The following is a 24815-nucleotide window of genomic DNA, read 5'->3' as shown; positions in this document are numbered from 1 at the left end:
GCACATTAAAGAGAAAACTGCCACTGACCCCCATGAAAGAAGAAGACCAAAAATGTCCTCTTGCCTCGATGTAACCCCAGTCACATGAGACCTCAGAGACATACGGTGTCAAAGCTGTGTTGGAAACCCAGTGTCGACCCTCCTGCCCCTGGACACTGACCGCACATGCCCCACATTCGCAGCCTTGCCCTTTGGCAGACGGTCATGTGACTGCTAGAGCCTGGTTCAAGTCTGTGAGGAGGCAGGGAGCCGGACAGGTTGACCTAAGGCCCCTTGCAGCCTAAACGCACCCCTTCCTTGCCCCCTACCCTGCTTCTTTGGGACCACAAAGAGAGAGCAGACAGCCCCCCACCAGGAGTAATTGAAAGGAGCAGATGAGAGGAGAATGTGTGTCCCCCCACCTCCCCTGCCCCATGGGGGCTGCCGAGAAATGAAAACTAATCAAGTTACAGCGGACGGCCTCCCTGCCCGTGCACAGGAGCCGGCCGGCGGCCCGGGCAGGCTGGCCGGGAGGGGTGGGGGCCGGGCCGGGAAGGGAATTGCATCTAATCCGCTGTGAACTCTTGATGTGCAGCAACAGCTTAGAGGGGCTCGGGTTTCCGTGGCGTTGGCTATATTTATCTCTGGTTCCATGCCAGCGGGGAGGGTTTAAATGGCACCTAACAGTTGGCGTGAGGGGCTGCAGGAGCTCGGGGGCTGGTGGCAGGAACAAGCCTCTTCCGACCCCATGGAGCTGTACGAGACACCCCCCTACTTCTACCAGGAACCCCACTTCTACGACGGGGAAAACTACCTGCCCATCCACCTCCAGGGCTTTGAGCCGCCGTGCTATGAGCGGACTGAGCTCAGCCTGAGCCCCGAGGCTCGAGGGCCCCTCGAAGACAAGGGGCTGGGGACCCCGGATCACTGCCCGGGCCAGTGCCTGCCGTGGGCGTGTAAGGTGTGCAAGAGGAAGTCGGTGTCCGTGGACCGGCGGCGGGCGGCCACGCTGAGGGAGAAGCGCAGGCTCAAAAAGGTGAACGAGGCCTTCGAGGCGCTGAAGAGAAGCACCCTCCTGAACCCCAACCAGCGGCTGCCCAAGGTGGAGATCCTGCGAGGCGCCATCCAGTACATCGAGCGCCTGCAGGCCCTGCTCAGCTCCCTCAACCAGGAGGAGCGCGAGCTGCGCTACCACCGGGGCGGCGGGCCCCCACCAGGGGTAAGTGGCTCCCACCGCCTGCCCAGGGAGGGCACCCCATGGGGAGGCGGGCTCAGCGGTGAGAGCAGGTGCCAGGCGGGCGCGGTCATAACTGGGCTGTCCCGCTGACCTCCCGTAGTGTCCCCGTGTCCTTTCCAGATGAGACAGAGGCAGCGGGAGGAGAGGCAGTGGTGGGGGTGGGTGGCAGAAGACTGAAGGCGGAAGTCCAGAGCCAGCCCGGGTGGAGGTGAGGATTCATGCCAGTGCCTGGGGACAGGCCCCAAAGGCCAGGCCAGGCACACAGAGGACGGAGAGGGTGGCCCTGCCCCCACCCGGCCCCGCCCTGGATGGGGCTGAGCGGAGAGCAGCAGTATCTCATGGAGCCCCAGCAGCTGCTCAGATGAGGCTCTGCTGGGGCCGGACACTCTGCCCCCTCCACCCTGTCCCAGGGACAGAAGCACAGACCCCTGGAGCTGGTATCCAGTGAGGGCAGAATCCCCACCCAGGACGGAGGCCAGGGCAGGCCTGGAAGCAGGGGCTCTGTGGCCAGGTGGGGGCATGAAAGGAGCTGCTTGTGAAGACTCCAGGTGGGGTGGGGGTGGCCCAGGAGTCTCAGCTCCCTGGGACTGGACAGAAGACACCACCAGGCACAGGGGGCCTGACCTTCGCCTTCACCACCTCGCAGGTGCCCAGTGAATGCAGCTCCCACAGCGCCTCCTGCAGTCCAGAGTGGGGCAGCACACTGGAGTTCGGCCCCAGCGCAGGAGGTAAGTGAGGTGGGACCCGGCTGACCTTGGCTCTAAACCTTCAGCCTGGCTCTGGGCACAATTGTCCCCTTACCTTGTTCCCTGCTCCAATCTTCCTCCCTTGGCCTCTCCAGGGACCTGCTGAGCCCAGGGCCCCAAATGGTGGACTGGGCGGCCCTGTGCCTCCCTGAAGTCCGGACCAGGCCAAAGTGGCCCCAGCCTCCTGCGGCTCCCCAGCTGGTGGCTGGTGGCTCACCTCCACGGGCAGGAGACAGTCCCTGCCCCAGGGGTCCCTGGGAATCACTGAGTCAGTGCCACACAGCTGGGCCCGCAAGGGCAGTCCGTCTCCCAGGACACACCATCCTGGCCCCACCTCTTCCAGCCACAGTTAGAACAGCGGCTTCCAGGTCCCAACCCCTCTAGGGGCGTCCAGGGGGGGCATGGCTTTTATGCATACGGCCGGGAAAGGCAAGGGCTGGCAGTGGGGTTCCTTACACTTGCTCATCTCATTCTGGGTCCTGGGACCCCCTGCACTGCCCAGGGAACAGCCTCCACCTTCTCCCTACAGACCACCTGCTCACAGCTGACCCCACAGACGCCCACAGCCTGCACTCCCTCACCTCCATTGTGGATGGCATCACGGTGGAGGACGTCTCTGTGGCCTTCCCAGACGAAACCATGCCCAACTGAGATTGTCTGCCAGGCCGGGCATCCGGGAGGGCCCCCCAGCTGGCCACAGATGCCACCACGTGGGCAGCAGGAGCCTCCTAAGCCCGGCTGTCCTGATGCCAGGAAGCCAGCCGTGGGGCTGCCAAATGCCAGCCTTCCCCCTCATCTACAGAAGGTTCACCCTCCGCCCAGAGAGGGAATGGACGTTCTCACTTAGCTGACTCCACAGAGCACAGGTACCCCGTTTCCAGGAGGCTAAGGTGGGGGAGCCGAGCGCCCCTCGTGTACGCCCCTGGCCGGGGGCCAACTCAGGACCTGCGCGCTGATCACAGCACAGCCCCCGGCTCCACTCCCCCAGGACCTCAGAGACGACATCAGTGTCCTGCCCTGGACGAGTTGTGCACACCTCCTGTTCCCATCTCTTCCTGATGCCAGTGGCTGGGCTGGGCCTGCCCTCAAGTGAGAGAGAAGAAAGGGACAATCCCCTGTTCCCAAGTCCCTGGGGGGCCAAGCTTCTGCAGTGACTACTGGGAAGCTTCCCGTGCTTTCATGTTCTGTTTTGTTTTGTGTGTTGTTTGTAAAGCTGCCATCTGACCAAGGTGTCCTGTTCGAAGTTGCCAGGGACAGGTGGGGGTGGGGGGTGTCTGGGGGTGATTTCTTTTGTTAACTAAGCATCGTGTGGTTTTGCCATTGTTTTGTAATTTGTTTTTTGCTAACTTATTTGGATTTCCTTTTTTAAAAAATGAATAAAGACTGGGTGCTAAAAGAGTGTCGTGATGATGTAGAGGGAGGGGTGCCTGCTGCTGTCGGCCCCAGTCCAAACGCTTCCCAGGGCCAGGCACCCAAGGGCTGGCGCTGGTGGGGCGCTGGGCCCCTGCTCTTTCTACCCTTCAGAGGAAGCCATGCCCACAGACACCCTGTGGGACACAGGCAAGCCCGCTGAGTGTCCACTGCACTCTAACTCACGGACCTGCTCACTGCATCTTACGTCCCAACAGGTCCTCCAAGGAGCCGACCACGCTCACGTGCCATCCTCGGCGAGTGGGCAGGCTGGAGCTGGAATCGGGGGTTTCCCCTCGCCCCCGGCCACGCCTCGTATGACACTACCAGGAGGAGCCCTACAGGGCGGTGGGCTCAGACACTGTCACTGTTTCGCAGGCCAGTCAGCATGTCCCCTCAGCACACCTGCCATTTCTGCAGACACAAGGGAGGTCGGGCCCTGCCTGCAGCTCAGAGAACGGGAGTGGGGTGCTCACAAGGGATAATCAAAGGGAGAAAAGCTGGGTTCTCTCCAGATGGGATGCTGTTTTGCACAGACTGGCTCCCGGGGGGGGGAAGGTGGGTGGTGAACTGAGAACAAAGATTTTGGACAGCGATTACATACGGGTTAACTGGGGCTGTGTCAGGAGCCAGAATCTGAGTGGACCGTGAAGATCTACTAAAAACTTGATTAATTCCAACTGCTTTAGGCTAAATTTGTCTGATTTCATGCAAATTATAAGTTTCAGAATCATTACAGAAGCCTGGAGGCCCAGCTCCCACTCAGCTCTCAGGCCCTTAATAGATTTAAGCCAGGGTTACTGACCAGGCTCTGGGGCCCATGGGCTCAGCTGGGCCGTGTGCCCCACATCTACCCTCCTGACTTGCTCCTGAACAGGGGCCGCAACACATGGCTCCAAGGGTTCCCTCAGGAAGTCTGAGTAAGGAAGAGGAGGAAGAGGCCTCAGAGCAGGCTCAGAAATGGGGACAGCCGCTCGTCCCACACAGCAGTCGGGCTGGGCCTGGGGAAGCACCAGCGAGCCCCAGCTGCCCCGCTTGTGGGGTTTCCTTCTGAGTTTGCATGAGTGGTGCAGACGTGGGTCACAGGCTGCCTTGTCACGTTCCATGCCGTGGATGCTGCCATCCTGGAGCGTCAGTGTTTAGGACACTGCCAGCCTTGGAGAGGGCAAGGATGTACCGTGTATTATCACTACTCAGGTGGAGGAAACGGCCCCATGAAGGTCACAGAGCCACTGCACGGGTGGCGCAGACGTGGGGTTTGGGACGTGGTCACAGCCTCACCTTCTTGGACGGCTGCAGGGTTCTCTGCACGGAGCTCAGCTCTCCCTGACTCACTGCCCTTGGAGACTCAGGTTCTGCCCGGCACCTCCCAAGCTCCAATGGTGACAGTCCCCCTCCCGCCCCCCCTTCAGTTGTTGGGGCTGGCGCTGGCCGAGAAGGGCACTTCCCTCTGTTAAGGAGCTGGTAGGCTCCGGGTTGCAGGATATATTTTTAGGCTGATTCCTCCTCAGTTATCATGTTGGAAACTGAGGTCCTATTGGAGAAGGAGCAGTCCTGAGCGACAGTTATTGGGTCATCTGTTCCTGAGCACTGTCACCAAAGCACAGGGACTTTGTTAAATTAACAAAAGCTTTGCTTTGAAATTAAGTTACAGATGAGCATTAATGAATAATGAGCAGTTCTTTAGGGAAATCAGCTTCCATTGCTGTCTCCAGAGGGAGCACCTGCAATACATCAAACTGGGTAAATCAAATGCTGCCAGATATGAACTTGGGGTTCCCGGGAGGAAAACATAAGAAGTACTTGAAATTGATAGCTATAAATTGTCAGTGTGCAGATAGGAAATCCTTGGAGCGTTTTAGAAAATGAGTGTGACCTGCAGAACACTTAAAATGCTACTTGTCATGCTCTGATAAACACTCTCAGATACGTAACTTCTCAAAGGGATCTTGTTTGGCAGCCGGAAAACCTTTCTAAGTGTGGCAGGTGTCGCAGGCGGTGGCACCACCTAAAGAGGCAGGTGGAGCGGGACACAGCAGGGTGAGAGGTGCCCCTCAGCTCAGGTGTGTTTCCTGGCTAAAACACTGACGTGTCACATCCCTTGCTTGTCTGAATTCCTGAGTTCTGGGCCCCAGGCTCGGGCACCGGTGCCTGGAAATGAGTTAAGGTCTGGGCTGGGGTCTTTCCTAAGGAGGCACGGCCCAGGCCACAGTGGGGACCCCCCAGTGTTCACCCCATAGCAATGCTGGCTGGGCCTCCCTTCAGCCACCGGCCACCAGATGCTGGGAGAGGCCAAGGAAAGTGCTCTAGGAAGGAAACCTACATTCTCTCTTTTGCACAAATGCCAACAGAAATGGGATGCTGGGGTCTCCTCTGAAGCTCGGCATGGACAACATCCAACTCCCATCTCCACTAACCCTGCTCCGGCTACGACCCCCAGCCAATGGGTGGCAACACCGGAAAACTGAAGATTTTCTGGATCTCTTCAGCTCTTATTCCTGTAACTAGCTGATCACGGCTGCTCAGTTCTACCTTTGATCATGGAGAGGATGGGAAGGGCCTCCAGAGGCTTGTAGGCACCCGGCCAGCACTTGCCCCTTGCCTGTGCCCTCCCTGGGTCACAGGCTGCCTTGTCACGCTCCATGCTGTGGATGCTGCCATCCTGGAGCGTCAGTGTTTAGGACACTGCCAGCCTTGGAGAGGGCAAGGATGTACCGTGTATTATCACTACACAGGTGGAGGAAACGGCCCTATGAAGGTCACAGAGCCACTGCACGGGTGGCGCAGACGTGGGGTGTGGGCCAGCGCGCTGGCAGGCTCAGCCGAGGGCCAGGGCTTGAGCTCACTTAGAGAAGCAGGTGAGATGTGGTGAGCAGTCTGGCAGTGCGTGCGACGTTCTGACACGCTCGTCGCAGCTGAGACAGGCACTGCGGTCAGGACCTGAACCTGGACCCACACCTGTCTCACCAGCTGTGCACGTTTCGCCTTACGGCCTCCTGTCCTGTGAAATGGTGCTTCATGGGATTGTGAGGGTGAGAAGACATGCAGAGTGTGCTCAGAGCAGCGCCTGGCACAGAGCAATTCTCAACGATGTTTAGTCTTACTTCACACTCCTTAGAGGAACCCTCTGGGACAAGACCGGCTCATTTGTCCAGTATGTACATCTAGGGACAGAGACCAACAGACTGACCTACAGTGGCTTCTTCACAGCCATGCAGGATACGGACAGCTCGCGGGGCACAGTGCCATCGGCCTGCTGGGAGGCCTGTGACGCCTCCCAAGTGGTGCTTGGAGTGGGCCCAGAAGCTTCGCAGCTGCAAAGAGCAGGAAAGAAGTACCCGTGCTGCATTCCAGTGACAGGCTGGGTGGACTTGACACTGGGGGTAGGGGGACCTGGTGCAAGTCATGTCACACTGAGGCACTGGGCCTGAACTAGAGGTGCGGGGACCAGAGGGCGACTAGGAGCAGGGACCTTGGGAGCAGCTGCGTAGAGGGGGGAGAAGAGAACTCCAGCCCAGCAGTCGGGGCTCCTCACGCCTCCATCCCATCCCCTTGAGTCCCATGGCACAAGCAGCCCCGACAGCGGCCTCTCCAGCAATCCCATGCTTATGCGAGCAAACAGAAGGTTACCAACAAGTTTTTAAAACCCTGTATTTCCTCCTAGGGCACACTAGCCCTTAGGATGGGGCAGGAAGGTGGGCATGTCAGGCGAGCTCCAAGTTTAAAACGAGCAGAGCCGTTTGTAAAGTGTCTTAAAACCGGGTTGTTTATTGGTACGTACACACGCGCACACGCACACACCCCCATTCCTGATGCACAGTACAGTACTAAGAAGGGACCTCACAAGTACAGGAGGCTGGTGAGGGGGCGCAGGTCACTCCAAAAGTACACTGACTGTCAGACAACAGGTGCCCCAAGACAACTGCCTTCCCACTGGGGTTCTCTGCCCCATCAGCTCCACACAGTACTTCAAAGACACCCTGAAGGGAGCCGGGTCCCACCAGCTGCTGCCTATGACATGGCCACCATGTAGGGTTAAGGTATAGAAGACAGGCTAGCCCATCAGGTCCCCTGACAGAGTCAGATGGCCTTGGGGTCCCCAACTCCACCAATCATAGGAATTTGGGGTGTCTCCTTCATCTTACTAGCTATCACCCAGGGGTGGGGCCTTTTCTCTCCGCCAACTCATTTGCTGCTCAAGACCTCCAGCTCCTTTTGCGGAGGCCTGATGAACAGGGAGGTCAGGAGACGAGGGACAGCAGGAAAAGTGGCTGCTTCGCCCACACCCAGGGGGCCCAGCCAGCCCCACCACGGTGGGGCTCTCCTCTACCGAAAAGTAGCCGCAGGTTCTGAGACCTGGCACTGCCTCAGGCTCCACTCCTCCTGGACCGGGTGCTCTGACCCCTCATCCCACATGCTAGTGCAGCCTTGCTCAGAACCCGAATTGGTCAGGTTACAAACCAGCTGCTCAGCCACCTGCAGGGTGGCACCACACAGGCCCCGCTCCTGAGACATGCTACAGACACTGTCCTCTCCTCTCACTTGGATGAAGCCCTGGGTTCCATCCACTCACCCTGAACTCAGGTCCCAAACACCTGCAGGCACCTTGGCAGGCTGAGGATATGGGTGAGGAAGAGGGATTTCTTGGGGATGACATTTCTACCAAGCCAGGACCTGCATCCCTCAGCCTCAGTTGCCACCATGCTGCATGGTGGCAACAGCAGTTGCCATGGTAGCGGCAGATCTCAGAATCTTCTGGAGGACGCAGTCCCTGCACACCAAGAGAGCCCTGAGCAAGGGGTGGGTGGTTTGGGGACGAGCAGGAGAGTGACAGCCTTCACCAACATTCGGTAACCTGGACCTGGGGCCTGACTCACCAAAGGGGCAGCTTCACTTTCTTCCCAGGTCCGGACAAGGGGCCTCAGTCTACTTTTTCCCCAGACCTGACTCTAAGGTCAGTGTAGATTTGACCCACCCATCAGGTGTGTGCTATAGGGCTGGGATCAGGACACAACGGGCACAGCCAACCACAAGGGAAGGGGTGCCGGAAACGTAGTTGGCAGTTCTGCCCCCAAGCTAACAGCCCCACAATCCCTGCCCCCAGCCCACGGCAGCTCCAGCCCACGGCTGGGGCAGGAGGCAGAGCCACAGCCCTTTGGGCTTAGGGTACCACAGGCCATTGGCTCAGCCTCCAGTGGGCCTGCCTGCCCTCCTCACTGAGTGGGAAAGCAGACAGCTTCCCATGCCCACCCTCGGCCCACAGCTCAGGAGCCGATTTCCCTGAGTCTTCTCACTCACATCTGGGGTTCAGCTTAGCTTCCCCATCCACAGCCTCACCACCCTGAGGGAGAACCGGCCTCCTGGAGATGACTTTAGGAAAACAACGCTGAGCGTGCCCGAACCTGATGGCAGGCCATGTGGCACCGCCAGGGAACCGACAGGAACTGGAGGCCAAGCAGCTCAAACAAGGGGGAGTCTGCGTGTCCTTTCCTTGGAAGGGCCGTCCCCAGCCCGTGGCACAGTGTCCTGGTTTCCAGTGGAGGTCGCAGTACAGACCGGCCAGGTCCAGGAGAGGGCGGGTGGCGCGTCCCCCTCGGGTCCCCCCCCCCCGGGGGGGGTGGAGTGAAGGGGCTGTGCTCCTCGTGAATCTGCACACCACCAGAAAACCCAGCCACATCCACGAGACTTACAAAGGACACGCGGGGGTTGCGAGGGGGGTGCGATGCGAGGGGATGCTATCGAGGGATGGACGAGTGTACTCTGAGATCCAGGGCCGAGCAGGAGGGGTCAGGGCCCGCTAGTCCCGGAAGGCGGAGAGCATGTGTCCGTAGAGATAATGGGAGTGAGCTGGGAGAGAGAGAGACAGGCGCTGTGAGCCGGGGGTTCGCGGCCCAGGTGGGCTTGGGCAGTACCTGCGGGAGCAGCGAGCGCGGCGCGGGGGCCAGGTGGAGCCGGGAGGGCCGGGCAGGCCGTGCGCAGGGCCTGGCCCACCTACCCCGGTCACCGGCACACCCGGCAGACCCGGGCAGGAGCATCACACGGTGGCGGTCTCCGGTTTCGGCGCCCCCGCCATCCCGGCTGGAGGAGCCCGCAGCCGCAGGACACCGGCGGCAGTTAGTGCGCGTGCGCGTGGGACAGCCAGAGCAGAGGTGCCGAGCGAGCTGGCGCAGCGGTCACTCACCTTCAGGCGCGACCTTCTTTGGCGGGGCTGGTGGAGGCTGCAGGGGTCCCTGGCTGAGCACGCTGCCGCCGGGGAGGTCCCGCGGCCGGAAGCGCTTCCTCCAGGAGGGCGCGCGGCGGAACACCTTTTCCTCCCCCTGCATGGGGGACACAGCGGAGATGCCACTCAGCTACCTGCCTGGGACGGGGCAGTCCTGGCTCCTTCTAGGGGTACCACTCCTGTCCCTTAGGAAAGAAGGGAGCAAACATCTGGCCCTCTGCTTTTCCATCTGTAAAATGAATTGGGTTGAAGTGGGCACGACCCCCTAGGACTCTGAGAGTTCCTGACACGGGTGGGAGGGGACCCTCTGAGGCGGTCTGAACAGTCTCCGGGAGGCTCGAGTCGTCTCAAAGCCAGCTCAGAGGCCCAGCGACCTGTCTCAGTCTGATCCGCAGGACGTGGTCGCCAGGCAGCCCCCACCCGCTCCTCCTGCCCTTCTGGGCCTCAGGATGGGTCAGGAGTCAGGAGACCTGGCTTCCCTGAGACTTCCGGTTCCTCGTCTGTAAAGGAGGAACAACATGCCCCACCTCTGACTCCAGCTGCCCATCCTAGTGGGGTCAGGGGACAACACTGAGTGACGGGCCAGGCAGATGGCTGCCTCCTCCAAGGACGTGGTGGGCAGCCCCTGCCACCTGCCGCCTCACTGATGCCAAGTCTCCAAAATAACCATCTCTGCCAAAGGACGCCCAGGACCCCAAGCCCACAGGCTGCCCCTGTGCCCCGACCTCCCCACCCTGCCCTGCTAGGCAGCCCAGTCTCCCTCCACCCTGTGTTCTCGTGCATGGGCAGGCAGAGTGCCGCCAGCAGGAACAGAGGACACTAAGCCACCTGTCCTCACCTCAACAACCCTGCTCAGCTCTAACCACGTAGGGTTTGTTGCTCGTGCCTGGAGGTGGCCAAACGCCCCTCTCGGTTTTAGCTCAAGTTCCTCTGTCATAGCTGTGGTCTGGCAACATCGCTATGTGTCCTCATGAGATGACTGCATCAATCTCCCCCCTTTTGAAGTCTGTACTCCATGGGCCAGAGACCACAATCTTTCCTGTCCCTGCCAGAGCAGTGCCAGGACACTGCAGGCACTGAACACATACTGCTAACCGTGGACGGCAGTGGCTCCCCAGGCAGGCATGCCTCTCCTCATCACTTCCATGCCCCTGGATCCTGCCCTTCACTGGGCCTGCAACCCCTCTCCCACCTTCGGCCAACCCTAAGGGTTGCTCCTGCCTTCCTCCTCCCCAAGAGTCAGACAATCTTTCCGCCCCACTCCTCTGTCCCCTTAATCCTGATCTCCGTGCAGATGGGGACATGGACGCAGCCCTCCAGGGGAAGCTGAAAAGCAAACTGACAGGGGAAACGGCTGCTAGAGACAGCTCGAGGCTGCTGGTGATGTGCTGGATGGCTGGACGCGGGGCAGCTTCCCCAGACCCGACCTGCCCGGCAGCAGCCACCGTACTCCCAGGACTGCCCTTCTTTTTGAAGCTTCCGGCAGGAGCCAGTCCGCACCAGCCCCACCCCACATGCATCCCAGAAACGCACGGCGCTCCCAGCCAGCTGTCACCGATGCGGGAACTCTGCCAGAGCCTGGTGCGCGACAGGGCGCAGTGGCACATGGGGGCACAGGAGTCACACACACTCGCTCCAGTCCTGCCCGCCACACAGCCTGTGACACCACTAAGCCACCTCTGAACTCCAGTTCCTCCTGAGCCAGGTGCCACCGTGACCTGTCACACAGGGTGACTGTCAGCATGAATGAGCGGTCACCACAGCACCACCAGGCCTGGCCCAGACAAGGCCTTCAGACAATCAATCGTTCTGTAAGAGTGGAAGAAATAAGTGGCTTTCTAACGGAGGAAGCAGCATATTGAGATGTCCGGAAGTCATTTCTCAAACAGCATCAAAGGGAGCGAAGACACAGGTGTGTGGGGAGTGGGTGGGGGGGGCCACACTGCAGGGCCACTGGGAAAACTCCGATCTCTGAGAGTGGGGTCTGCGGTTTACCTCCTTGTGTGTGTGTGATGACACCCCAAATTTCAGGGTACCTCTGTGAAGAAAACAGCCCCCCACGTTCTGTGTGTTCCTGAGTGTGTCCTGCCAACCAAGGCCGAGCAGTCTCCCCACAAAGCTGGGTTCTGAGGAGGGAGCACTAATTGTGTCCCAAAGAGCCCAGAAGTCTCAGCAGAGGCGGTGAGGGGCAGGGGTGAGGAGGAAGGGGAGCTGCACACCCAACAGGGGTCAGAAAGTGAGCTGACCGCACCCGAGCTACTGCGTTTGAACAGTCTGGGTTCTCCTGAACTGTTTGGAGCCAAGGAGCGAAGGCAGACCCAACAGGCAGGGTAGGGTGTGGGCAGGGCAGGGAGGCAGCAGGGGGAGAGGGGGCAAGGAGTGGCTGTGCCCTCAGGCATCTCAGGGTCTTCATGGACAGTCCGGCCTAAACTCAGGCCAGGCTTGATGGAACCCATGGGAGGCACTGAGAGGAAATCTTGACTTGGTAAGAAGACAGACACGACAGAAGCTGGAGAGGAAACTGCTGGCAGAAGCCGGGACCACGTGTCCAGCTGTGTCAGCTGAGGATGGAGCGAGCAAACCCGTGACTTCACGGCCTCAGCATCACGTCTGCCTCCCAAGGACCACAGTGCTGTAGGGTGGGCTGGAATCTGAATGAGCTGTGCTGATGGCACTAAAGAGATGGGATCTGAGATGGAGATGCCACTGGGGGCACCGGTGGAGGGGGCACAGGGGCAGAGCACAGAACTGGAGTTGCTGGAGGGACAACACACAGCAGCCTTCAGTTTTCGTTCAGGGAAGCGTCTCAGACACGTCCCCAGCCTGCAGCTCAGCCTGGGCCTGCCTCCCAATCCCTGATCCCCTGACGTCACCCCATCCCACGGCTCTCGACCCTTGGGCCACCCACCCAACATCAGCCCATGAACTTCAATCTGGTGAACCAACAGTGAGCAAAGCCAGGGCCCCTAATTCACATTGGACACTCACGTCATCCAGTTTCCGGTCTGTGCCCAAGGCCAGCAGGTTGTTGAACTCTCTCTCCATCAGCTGACGCGCCTGCAGCCCACAGAGTGAGAAAGGGAGAGGCGGGAGGGGCTGTAGTTAGCAACCTCCATGCCATCTGTCACCTGTTTCCTAGGGGTCCAAGGGCAGAGATGGGCTTTCAGTGCATTTAACCCATTAATTGATCTGCTCCTTGAAGCAAACCTGTGTCCTCTTGAGTCAACTGTAAACCTCAGGATTCTCTCCTATGAAGCAAATTAGAAAACTGCACCTTTTTAAAAAAGAGGGTCACAGAACACGTGGGTGGACAAGCTTCACTTCTTGGGGGAAAACCCCACATTTTGTCTTAGTGAAACTCTTGCCTTTCGGTGGGGGGTATAAATAAGCACATGTGCCATACGTAGTAGGGATTTCACTTATTAGGTTAAAGAAACACAGTTCATAAGGCTGCACTCGGCCAAGTTAGCCCTGGACGAATGCTCAGTCATGGACTGGGGGGCCCTTGGGCTGACTGGCACAGGAGTTTAACTCAGGAGATTTGGGAAACGCCAGAAATAAGAAAGTTTTCAAAACTGCCACCAGATATTTTTCACCATTTTAAATGAAGGGTTCCATATTGGCTCAGATCTCACTTCTCGTAATAGCTGGGCCACGCAAAGGGGTCAGGAAACCAAGACAGGCTGGGCAGCTGTGGAGGGACCCTGCCCTGTCCACGGACCAGTGGCTCGCCACAGAAATGGATGCACTCAGGGGCAGGAAACGAAACATGGAGAGAGCAAGCCCACTTACCCTGCTGTTCCGCAAAGACAGGCCTTATCCGCCCTGGGGACACACCATTTTTATAAATGACCAGGAAGGAGAAGCACAGTGCATTTTCAAGTATCTAAGCTCTCCTTATGGAAGGAAGGTCCCTGCTGACCTGCTGAGGGGCTGGTGGGGTCACTGCACAGAACCCCGGGGGCGGCCGTCACCCCCAAAGGGCCACCACACCACCAGAATTCTGGGACCGCACAGCCCCACCATCACACCAGCCAGAATCGGTGTGAGGCGGCTCTGGGACTGAATTTCCAGAGCCCCGACAGCTGCACAGTCCGGTCAAGGGCAGCTGAGTTGATGATGAGGGCTCAGTGAGGGAAGGCTGGAAGGACGGAGACACTGTCTGGGGAACCAGAGGCTTGGGCCCGGAAAAACAGCAGCAGAGTTTAACCACAAAAGCAGACGTGGTGAAGACCATTCCCACACCCAGGGGCCACCCAGGGTCCCTGACGTGGGGGAGGCTGACACCGGGGGTGACATGTCAGGTCTCTTAACAGGCGCACGTTCAGTACTTCTAGAGTCTGTTATCCACCGGAAGTTAGGGAGGCCAGACAAACAGGTCCAAGAGAATTTTGATCCATTGTTGGACAACAGCCCCTTAGTAATGACATACTTTACGGGCATGTGTACTCTTCTGCGCTGTTGCAGGGACACAGCCTGGCATGCCTTCGAGCAGAGGCTCTGGAATGTGTTACTGGGTCTATTTAGTCTAAGCCTGGGCCTGGGAGCAGCCCCTGAGGGTGGCAGACAAAGGAGATAGATGCTCTGTGGTCCCCTGGGAGCCCAGGGCCCGTTCCCCTCTAAGAAAATTCAGGTCAGGGAGCAGGTTGAGGAAAAGGAGAGGCTGGAGCCTCAGCTGCCAAGATGGGGTGGGAGGAGATGGGGAGCGACGGGCTGACGCGGTGTTCCAGCCGTGCGGGGCGCTGTCTGTGAAGGACGCTGTTCCCTGGGCTTGGCAATGCACGGGGACCCCTTGGGGGTGTAGGGGCACCGTGGTCCCCTTGGGGACAGGCCCCAGAAGGAGCCTGTGGGCGTGTGGAGGAGCGCTGGTGAAGGGACGCCCACCTGGGTGTTCTGTGTGGGAATCTGCAGCAGCAGGGCCAGCGAGCTGTGGTCGAAATTCTCATCCAGGGCCAGGAGGGCGCCGTGCACGCCGCTCTCACGCAGGTGACCCGCGTAGTCGCGCAGCCCGATGGACTGGACCCAGTGAACCACCTGCTCGTTGGTCCAGACCAGCAGATCTGTGGACAGTTGAGACGGGAAGAGGGGGGCGGTCCAACCAGGCCCGTGGGACAGCACTCCCGAGACTCAGGGCCCATCCACTCTAGCACCTGGGCTCCTGGACCACCAGCCCGCAGGCTCCTGACTCTCCCCGAAGCCCTGGCACGGGCCACTCCCTGCTCCCAAGCTGGAATGGCCTTGTTTCTTCTGCCTTCGAGGTGTCCTTCCTGCCCACCCACCCGGACCCCCAAGCATCCCGAGCACTGTCCTGGGGACTCACTGCATTGGTCCTGCTGGTGCCACTGTCTGCTGTGGCAATTACAGCTGACACAGGGCAGGGGCTATTTCTTTTCCACCAAGTGACAGCGTCCTTCGTGCACGGACACAGCCCCCTCCCTCATCAGACCTGGAGCCTAGCTCCTTCAGGTCGGGCTGTACTTTCCGCTGAGATTGGAGCCTCCACTGGGCCCCAGGCCCCCACACCTTTCCGAGGCAGCTGAGCTGACCGCTTACCCTTGACCTCGTGCTGGCTTTCCTCCCGCCTCTTCTCCAGCTCCTGCCGGTCATAGTTCAGCCTTTTCAGGCACATGATGCCACACTGAAGGCTGGTTCTGCAGGCACACAGAGCCTCAGGGCCCACCTCCAGCCACACTGCCCCACGTCCTCACCCACACCCAGCACAAAGCTCCCCACTCTGCTCCACCCACAGTGTTTCACGCGACCCCCCAAGGCCGCTTCCCTCTCAGCCCGGGTATGGGCTGATGTTGGAAGCAGTTCTTGAATGGAAGCAGCATGTCCCAAAGAGAGAAGGAAAAATAGCAGCAGCAGCAAAGAGAAAGCAGTACGTCCCTCCCTCTCCAGGCCCTGGAGTGACAGAGACCCAAAGACCCCGCCAGTCACAGCAAAAGCAAAAACAAGACAGGCCTGTGTATTCCCACTTCACTGAATCCTCACAATGGCCTGCAAGGTATTAGTGGTGTCCTCCCTTCCACCCACAGGCCTCAGGGCCTTTGCACTGGCTGCTCCCTCTGCCTGGAACACTATTCCCCAGTCTTTGCTCAAACGTCCCCACCCCAACCCACACTCCCAACCCCCTCACCCCTAATTGTTTCCTACCACATTTTTGGTTCCTAGCACGTGTGCTACCACCTGTCTGTCTCTCCCAGTTAGCATGGAAGCCCATGAGGCAGGGAACTCTGTCCTCACTGATGGTCTCAAAACCCGAGAACAGCGCCCAGCACAGTGGACATCAGTGCTGGTCAGTGAAATGGAGCCTTTCACGCAAAGCACTGCAGGCACTCGCAGAATGATAACTGCCCTGGGCTGAGAACCACAGAGTGTGAGTTAGATGGGACCTGAGGCCACCAGCCCAGACTCCCACCCAGTGCAGGAGTCGCCTGGCAGCGTCCCTCTGAGTGGCACGCACACCTGCGCCTCCCATCACTGGACGGACGCACTACCTCTCGAGGCAGCTTTCTGCACAGTTGATGCTCCAGCCCTGAACGCGGCTGTCGCCCCTTCTCTCCCAGGGTTGTCATCTACAAAGCTGAGGACAGCACAGAAAGTCCCTGCCAGCCCCACCTGCTGCTCTCCATTAGTGAGGCCATTGCTTTGTGACATTAAATCATGCACATGGCTCCCTCCTGCTGTCCCCTCAGCTGTACCCAGGCAGCCCTACTCCCTGGGACAATCACTCCGTAGCTCAGACACCCCTTCTGGACCTGTGTGACTTGAAGCTAGATGTGAGAAAGGACTTCCTAAAAACTGTCACTGTTGGAACCATTCCCACCCACCTTGCTCTCCAACCCAAATGCTCCTGGGGTCAGGCAGGCATTGCCAATGTGCAAGCAGGCTAGAGTGGTGGTGGGGGGGGGGGGCGGGGGAGCTGGGGGAGCTGGAGGGGCTGGGGGACTTGGGGGCTGGGGAGGCTGGGGGGGCTGGGAGGTTAGGGGGGCTGAAGGGACTGGGGGGCCGGGGGACTGGGAGTCTGGAGGGGCTGGAGGGCTGGGGGGCCGGAAGGGCTAGAGGGGCTCCGGCATCTCAGGGGCTGCAGCTTCAGTGGTTGTCTCCATGTGAGAATGTGCCAATACAGCTTTCAATTTTTCAAGAAGCCAGCCATCCCAAATTTTGTGTGAAATTTCCTGGTGTTTTAATATTGGCAACGAAATTCGTAATTTGAAAAATGCCACGTGTGCCAAAGAGAACAGATCTGTGGGCCAACTCAGCCCACGAGTAGTGGATCGGGGACTTCCCCTCAGACATCTTTGAACGGAGGACCTTTCCAGCAAAGAGGAGAGGACTGGATGATACCCTGCACAAAGGACGTGAGTGCAAAGCACACAGGCTCAGATCCGGGGCAGCGGCCAGGCAGGGGCCCAGAAAGACCTCTCCTCTCAACGCGGAAGCATTCAGTCACCTAACCTAGGCAGTGTGTTCAGCTCGAGTCTTCCTGGTAACACAGAGGCTTCAGCAAGCCCAATGACAAGTGATGGAATTCACGCCTGGGGAGAAACCCCCAAGAAAGTGAAGCTAAAGAGAAACGACTTTGTGTCGTAAGGGCTGGAGAGGAGAGGACGAAGGCCTCCAGCTGCAAGACATGATAGGGGACGGGGCTCCCGCTTTCACAAGAGGGAGGGAGACCTGTTCCTGCCCAACGGGCCACGGAGCAGGGCCCCCCACTCACCGGTGGAAGCTGTCCACCATCTTCAGGTGGACACGCAGGTCCTTCTTGCTGAGGTGGTCCAGCATGCGTGCGTCCACAAGGCACTCCATGAAGTGTGTGCGGTACTGGGGCAGCCCCAGGCTGGGCAGCCACTCGTTCCCGATCCACTCGTGGTTCATGTCCCCATAGGCCAGGGTCTGGGGGAACAAGTCGGAGGGGCTGTTGCGAGGAGGGCAGTGCCAGGTGGCAGCTGGCCTGGCTGCGGGCGGAAACATGACCGCATCCTCCATCAGCTCAGTCAGGGCTAGCGTGGGGAGGTGGGGGTTTTAAATGGAACTTTTTAGGATCTCACAATGATATGGTTCCACTTTCGTACCATTATCGGCACTAATGACAGAAGCAACTACCCAGGCGGCAGATAATGGGACCCCTCCCATCCGTCCCTGGGACGCATCTGTGGTTGTGCCGAGGCCTGCCTTCCTGTGTCAGCTGCACGCCCGCCCACGGAGCCCAGGGGACAGGCTGCGTGACGGCTGCATCGTGGCAAATGTAGCCAGACACAAAGAACAGGACGGTGGTCTGTGTTACCCTCCTGCCCTTCTTCCCCGTCCCCTCCCCTCGGGAGGTGACCACCGTGCTGAGCTCTGTCCCTTGCTTGAAAAACATTTCCACAGTGTTTACAATCACCAGTGTGGGATTCTCTAAGCAATATACTGTTAATTTTGCTTGTTTTTGAGTGTTAGTGTGAAATTCTGTGAATCTGCTGGAGTCACCCTTTTCCCTTGACACTGTATTTCATCCACTTCCTCTACTGTGTGGGTCACTGTGGGAACACACTGTGACCGACCTGTCCCATCCCAATGACGGTCCCCAGTGAGCGCCAGCAGTGCTGCTCCACTGTCCTCACGGCACTCACCGGACTCCCCGCCTGTCTCCCTACCTGTCTCTCCCCACCAATATGAGCCCCCAAGGGCTTGGCTTGTTCACTTCTGTATCCAGAGCCTAGAAAGACCTCACGCCTAGTAGCTACGCAGTGCAAGTTTGCTCACTGAGTGACTGAAGGAAAGGCCTTTGCTCAGCTCAGTGGCCCTGGGAGGGGCAGGGAAAGGAAGAGGGTTCTTCCACTCTGCGTCTCCTTACTCCCCAGAAGGGAGTCAAACTGACAGAGGAGGCAGGCGTGCAGCCTCAGCCCGTCACCCGCCAACATGAGAAACCCCAACAAACGAATGAGGGGCGGGGTCAGCGGAGGAGACCTGTTGGGAGAAACTGTCTGTCCCATGTCCTGGACAGAGGGTCTTACCTGAGCCCAGCTGCCCTCCTCACCATCCTAGCAGCATGTGAGGGAAACAGGCCGTCAGAGGGAACCGCCATCCCCCCCCAGCTGGGTGGGTGACAGGGAAAGTGTGCAGGTGGTTAAGACAGACGGAAGGCTGGTGTAAGAGCCCCTCTTTGCACTTAGAGGGGAGCAGGTTGTGCGTGTGGGAAAAACACACTGTACACCTCCCGGCTGGCATGGGAGCCAGGCTGCCCTGCCCTCCCCATGCCTCCAGCGGTGAGGTGAGGGTTATGGCTCCAGGCGCCCAGCAGTTCAAAGCTCCCGCGGCAGCCTGCTGGGGTGAGCTGTGACCCCGGATGGAGCCCACACACGCACACACACATGTGCACACACGTGCACATGCACACATACACGCAAGCACACGCACATGCACATGTGCATGCATACTCGCACACACAAGTATACACACACGTACACATAACACAGGCAAACACGCGTGTACACCGTTGCCAGTGACACTTCTTTCCCACCAACCTTCCACCTTGAGAACAACCCAGTCACACATCAGGGACACCCATCTCACATTTGATCAACTCCCCAGAATTTTCCCCTCAATCCTTGCGGGTCATCAGCCCTAACCCAGGCACAGGGCCACACTCACTGTTTCAGTGGATGTTGCCAGCGTCTCCATCTCTTCGTGAGTGACCCAGACGTTCCCGGAAGACTGCAGACAGAGAGGAAGTGTAGTTGGTCCCACATATGGGCCCCTAGGGTCCCCATCAGTCTCGGAGCCCCAAGGACAAGCACAAAGCTTGTGGCGTCCTCCCACCGGCCCACCCACAGCTCTGCACTGTCCAGCTCTGAGCAACTCTTACTGCCCCGTGCCACCGCTGAGCTCAGCGCCAAGCACATGGCGTGTTCAGCTATGAGGGCTGCAGCCTGGGACCACGGCTGAGGTCTCATCCTGGGGCCCGGGGAGAGGTCGGAGGACCAAGACAGAATTCACCAATGCCCCCTCCTTCTGCTACCCCAATCTGGCAATAACACAGAACCCTGTGAGTCCCATCCTGAAAATGCTGCTGAGATCTAAACTGGTGGCAGAGTGGGGGGTGGGCAGTGGGGCAGCCGGGTGGTATGTGGGACCCTCCTAGCCTCAGTGTCACCCCTCCTGGGGCCCAGGGGGAACCCTTTGTGGGGATGGAGTAAGGGGCAAGACTCTTGCCAGCCTGCGTGCGCAGGCTACTCCAGAGCCTCTGAAAATGTCCCGGGTGAGGGAGGCCACTCACGGTCCTGGAGGTGGGCGGGGCGGAGGGGCTGGTCAGCGACACCATCTCCCGGATGGCCAGCCGCAGCTTGAGCCGGTGCAGGGCGTTGCTGACCCCGATCTCCCGCTGGATCTCCGTGTCCGACAGAGCTGACATGATGGCACCGCTCTTGACGTTGGCCCGGCAGGCAGCCACGTACCAGGCCGGCATTCCCACCCAGAGCTGCAGAGGGGCACAGTCACTCAGCTCCCTCCCCAAGCGAGGCAACACTGAAGGGCTGGGGCGAGGGGAGAGGGGCAGGGGCGAGGGGAGAGGGCACAGACGAGGACGAGGGCGAGGGTGAGGACAGGCCTCACCCAGGTCACAACAGACAGCAACAGAGCACAGGAACTGAGGGATGTGGAGACGGCCACCGTCAAGTGCCTGTTCCCCATTTTACAACAAAAACCTGAGGCCAGGGCAGGTGAGGGACTTTCCTGGCACCACACGGGTGACCAGCTCCCGGGGGCAGCCTACAGGAAGGGTCAAACAGCCTGTGAAAGTCATGGCTCGGCAATGACTGTGTGCCCTTATCTGAACTCAGCGGCATCAAAGTGTGTTGCTGGGCGCAGGGGATGGGTAAGTGTGGGCACATGTGTGCACCTGGCAGGCGTCCTCGCCCCACCCTGCTTACCTCCAGCCAGGAGACCACAGTAGGGCCGTCCCATTGGGCAAAGGGTGTTCCTTTTCTGCGCACATCTTCAAGTAGCTGGTGTCTTGCAGGAAGAAGAACAGAGTCACCAATCCTTCCTGGTCCACGAGCTGACTACCAGGGACGCGGGCTGTGCCCAAGGTGGCCTCCCACTCCCTGTGTTCCCCACCCCTGCACTGCCACCTCTGCCCTGTGCCTGAAGCGCTGACGACGAGACACAGGGCAGGAACAGCTGTGCATCCCTGAGGGTGACAGGGCATGACAGCATCTCAGTCTGCTCTGCCAGACACCCCAACCCCCTGGCCTCCTGGCCCCACTCCTGTGCCCACACAGACCAGGCCATGCTGGGCTCTGGCTGCCTGAGCTCAGTCCCACAGCAGCCCAGGGGCAGGGCAGTTGGGGGGGCCAAGCCTGGTGTGTGGCTCTTACTTCTTCTTCAGCCTCCGGTCCTTCTCTGCCTGGGTCCCCAGCTTGGCAGGCACCATGGGCTCCTGCACATTGAGTTCAGAGTCTGTCAGCAGAACTAGAAGGGAAGAGATGGCATGTCAGTCAGACCTTCTGCTTCTCCTCCCTTGGCCTGGGCCAGGACTGGGGAGCAGACCGTGACAACCCAGGAGCCTGATGGGACCACCCGTTATTCCTGGAGCCTCGGCTCAGCATGTCTGCAGGCAGGTGGTCCCAGAGTGGCTTTGAGTAGGTGGCCCCAGCCCAGAGTCTCCCCGGGAGTCTAAGCCTGGGGCATTTTCCAGCTGGATGGAGCGACAGGTGCCACCCTAACAGCATCAGAATCCTCGACAGAACTTGTCCCTCCTCCAAACCAAGGTGCCAAGGAGACCCAAGAGCCAGACCCGATGGGCTGTGAGGCTCAGAAAGTGTTCTCCCGACCTGGCTAGGGCTGGGGACAGGGTGTCTTTCTCAGGGTACCTCACAGGCACAAAACCACCAAGAACATGCATGGCTCTGCCCTCTTCTGCTAATGGTCCCCTGAGCAGATGCCAGAACCCTAGAGAGCTCATGGCAAGGGCAGCCCCTTAGAATTCATTCACGTCCCAGTCACCGCACCCAGAGCACAGAGGGCAGTGGGTGTGCCTCACCCAGAAACCACTTTCAGATGCTATCTTAGGTGCTGACATGGTGGGAGACACAGGGGCCAGAAGGCTCCACTCAATGCCTCTTCCAGGGAGCAGACCTCGCCTCACAGCAGCCATGTGCAGGGGACGGTGGCTCCCACACCCCCACACCCCGAGCAGAGGTCCTCGGCCTCCCCTCCTCCCAGCTCAGCTAGCTGTGTTCTGATTCACACCTTCCTGGGTGCAGGAAGGAATAATTGTGCAATTACACCTTGAGTTCCAAGGTTCCTTTCCCTGATCAGGCTTCTCCATGCATGAGGTCACTGATGCCCCTCCACACTGGAGACTTGTAAACGTCTTCCACTGAGTTTGCAAGACCCTTACGAGCTGGCCTCGGCTTAGGACCCAACCCACCTCCCCCACGCACAGCAGACACAACCTGTCCCCCACAAGCCCGTGCCTTTCTCGGACCCACTTTCGGGACACACGCCTCTTCTCGGCACATTCCTGTTTGGCCGTCAGCTTCAGCCCCAGGACTGCCCGGCACCACGGCTGAGCCTGAGTCCCAGAAGCCCCAGGCACCCTGCTGTCCCTGCTGTCTGGGACCTGTCGCCTACTTCCCCTTCATGAGAGCTCCCGGAAGGATGGACCCAATACTAAGCCTGTGTCCAGCGCTGAATCAGAAAATGTGTGTTGAACAAACGACTGAATACAGGAGGGAACGGAGGGAGGGAGGGAGGGAAGACAGCTGACACTGACGTGTAGCTACCACGTGCCGAGCGTGTACTACGACTGTCTATTATCGCACAGGTGGTGCAACACCCAGGCACTTACTCGAACGTGACGCCTACTGAGCCATAATGAGGCAGGATGACATTTTGAGTCCTGGGGGCCAGACGGACTAGAAGTAGGTTCTGTTGACTGGCCAAATAATTCTCCAGATAATCCACCAAAAGAAAACAGAACCACCAAAGAGTGCAAGCGCGCGCACCCGGAGGGCAGGCCTTCGTGGCAGAAAGCCCAGAGACCAACATGGCCCCCCTTTGCCATCTCTACCCCAGAGGTTACCATAGAGTTCAACAGGAAGTCAAGACTAGAGAGTCAGCAAGGGGCCCAACTCCACCCATAGTCCTCCCAGCTCTATGGTTAAGTGTCCTAAAATGTCAGTTTACTTTTAACAGTTCTAATCCAGACCTGATTCTCCTGAAGAGAGAGCCGAGAAGCCCCTCCTGAAGGTCCTGAGCACAGCACATCAGAATACCCCTCAGGGGTCCAACTGTCACTGGGCACAGGCACCCTTCCACAGCGGACCAGGTGACAGCCCCCCGCCAGGTGACAGCCCTCCGCCTACCACCTGACACTAGTTAGTGTAGGAGCCACCTCCCTGGGAGGCAGCCCTTCCCACTGTAAACAGCTACAAGGGAAAACTGTCCATGGCCCGAGGGCCCGAGGGCAGACAGAGGGGCTGGAGCCAACCATAGCCTCTGGTGCAGGCCCCTCTACTCACACCCACGTTCTAGGAAGGGGACAGAGACCGTGGCCCGTGGCTCCGTCCTGGCTCAGCTGGACCGGCCGGCCCTTGTCCTTCTTCCCGAACAGGCGGCCAATGGACGACTTGAAGCCTTTGCGCTTGGCGCCCCTGTGTAAGGAGTCCTGGCTGCTGCTGCTGCTGCTCGGGTTGCTACCCTGGTCCTCCACCGGCCTGCACAGCACAGCCAGGAGCGGGGGCAGAGAAACATACTTAAATCATGGCAGGAGAGATGGAAGGCAGACCTCAGAAGAACTTATAGTGATACAGCTGGGTGAGCTGGAAGGGGTATGATCAGAGCAGGTGATCAAGGGAGATACGGGGCTGTCCTTCCCTGATGGTGCTTCAAGGAGAAGTGACCGGTCAGACCCCTGGGACAGGTGAGATGGCCCTGGGGACGGAGCAGTGGGGCTGCTCGCTCACCTCTTGCCTTCTTCCTGGCTCTGGGCTGCGTGGCCAAGCTTCTCTAGCCGCAGCGTCCTGGGTGAGGAAGGAGGAGAAGTCTCACATTTTATGGTGGCTTTATCCTCTCGGTTCTCTTCCCGAGACACTGGCGGCTGAACAGATAGTGGAGCCATCAGGGGTAGAGGGACAGCTGGGGCCTGCTGACCCAGCCCAGACTGAGGGGCGGATGAGGAAGAGGGGCATGGAAAATGCAGTGGGGAGTCGCTGGGGGCCATGGTGGGGGGCAAAGGGGTAGGGCCTGGCGTCAGGCAGCACTCACCAGCAGCTTCCTCCTGTGCTTTCTTAAGTCACTGGGCTGGAAGAGAGAGTGGAGGGTGAGGTCAGACTCACCCTCTGGATGCCCGAAAGTTATCCCCAAGGGGAGCCCAGTGGTCTGAGGACAAGAAGCGAGGACTCAGTGCCTCACACAGGCCTGGAGACAAAGTCACAGCAGGAAAAAGCTAGCCTGGAAAGTAAATCGGGGCGAGCTCGGGAAGAGAGGAAGGGGTGTGCGCAATGGCAGGGTTTTGTATGTGTCCTGTGCTCGTACAAGGGACGGGCTCAGGAGGACACAATACCGGCCCACCCCACCCCCAGACAATGCGATCGACTCCCCCTCGCCAGCCCCCAAAGCAGAGCCCAGCACGACCGTGCTGCTCCTCTACTGTCCCAAGACTCTCACCAGGGTCATGACCCCCATTCGGTCCAGGTCCTGGGCAGCACTGCGGGAGGTAAGCTTAGGGGCGGAGCGGCCGCTGAGTGCAGGGGACACGCTGGCCAGGGACAGGGCGGTCAGAGAGGAGGGGATAGGGCCACGCTTGTGCAGCTGGATCAGGTCGAGGGCCTCCGAGCTGCCACTGGTCACGCGCGTCTGGATCTCCTCGGCCCGCAGCTCTGTGCACTCTTTCTCCTCCTGGATCACCCTGGGGACAGGCGGGACCATCAGCCACCGGGGCCAGCAGAGGCAGGTGGTCCTGGCACTGCGGGCGTGCAGGCTGAAGGGCACAGCAGGTTCCACTGCTCTCTTCCTCGCTGGCCGGCTTAGGCAACATGTTCCCTGCTTTAACGAAGCGGGTGCCAGGAGGGTGCCATCTAGGCAGCGGCTGGCGCAGACCACCCTGACGGCAGAATCCTGACCTACCGCCCCCTGCAGGTGACCTATCAGGCACTGGGCTGTCTGGCCTCAGCTTCCCAGTCAGCAGTGCTCTATGTCTCCAAGCACAGGACCTGTAACTGATGCTGACCCC

General features: G+C 59.3%; 2 protein-coding genes across 17 annotated transcripts in view; one reads left to right on the top strand and one right to left on the bottom strand.

Annotated features, from left to right (window-relative positions):
• Nucleotides 1-674: 674 nt before the first annotated feature.
• On the top strand, nucleotides 675-3174 carry MYOG (myogenin). Its single transcript, XM_019750816.2, has 3 exons — nucleotides 675-1198; nucleotides 1863-1944; nucleotides 2492-3174. The coding sequence occupies exons 1-3, from the start codon at nucleotides 728-730 to the stop codon at nucleotides 2611-2613; spliced, it is 675 nt and encodes a 224-aa protein (XP_019606375.2). The 5' UTR covers nucleotides 675-727; the 3' UTR covers nucleotides 2614-3174.
• Nucleotides 3175-7111: 3937 nt separating this feature from the next.
• The window catches only part of PPFIA4 (PTPRF interacting protein alpha 4), a 37457-nt gene continuing 19753 nt past the window's right edge, over nucleotides 7112-24815 (bottom strand). For 11 of the 16 annotated variants that reach the window (XM_074317154.1, XM_074317142.1, XM_074317151.1 and 8 more), the window contains 15 exons: nucleotides 24251-24491; nucleotides 23849-23962; nucleotides 23548-23681; nucleotides 23132-23298; nucleotides 20956-21049; nucleotides 20509-20590; nucleotides 19857-20057; nucleotides 19232-19294; nucleotides 18595-18621; nucleotides 17316-17491; nucleotides 15146-15243; nucleotides 14477-14652; nucleotides 12581-12649; nucleotides 9554-9689; nucleotides 7112-9219 (listed from right to left, as the gene is read on the bottom strand). In XM_074317154.1, coding sequence (XP_074173255.1) covers nucleotides 9170-9219; nucleotides 9554-9689; nucleotides 12581-12649; nucleotides 14477-14652; nucleotides 15146-15243; nucleotides 17316-17491; nucleotides 18595-18621; nucleotides 19232-19294; nucleotides 19857-20057; nucleotides 20509-20590; nucleotides 20956-21049; nucleotides 23132-23298; nucleotides 23548-23681; nucleotides 23849-23962; nucleotides 24251-24491 — 1828 coding nt within the window. In that variant the 3' untranslated portion in view covers nucleotides 7112-9169. The remainder of the gene's footprint in view (nucleotides 9220-9553; nucleotides 9690-12580; nucleotides 12650-14476; nucleotides 14653-15145; nucleotides 15244-17315; nucleotides 17492-18594; nucleotides 18622-19231; nucleotides 19295-19856; nucleotides 20058-20508; nucleotides 20591-20955; nucleotides 21050-23131; nucleotides 23299-23547; nucleotides 23682-23848; nucleotides 23963-24250; nucleotides 24492-24815) is intronic. The other 5 variants (XM_019750872.2, XM_074317155.1, XR_012490995.1 and 2 more) reach the window with 4 other exon arrangements.

This window comes from Rhinolophus sinicus, linkage group LG12, assembly GCF_036562045.2.
Source record: "Rhinolophus sinicus isolate RSC01 linkage group LG12, ASM3656204v1, whole genome shotgun sequence".
Taxonomy (NCBI): Eukaryota; Metazoa; Chordata; class Mammalia; order Chiroptera; family Rhinolophidae; genus Rhinolophus; species Rhinolophus sinicus.
The sequence above is the reverse complement of the archived record's forward strand: the minus strand, read 5'-3'. Positions and strand labels throughout refer to the sequence as shown.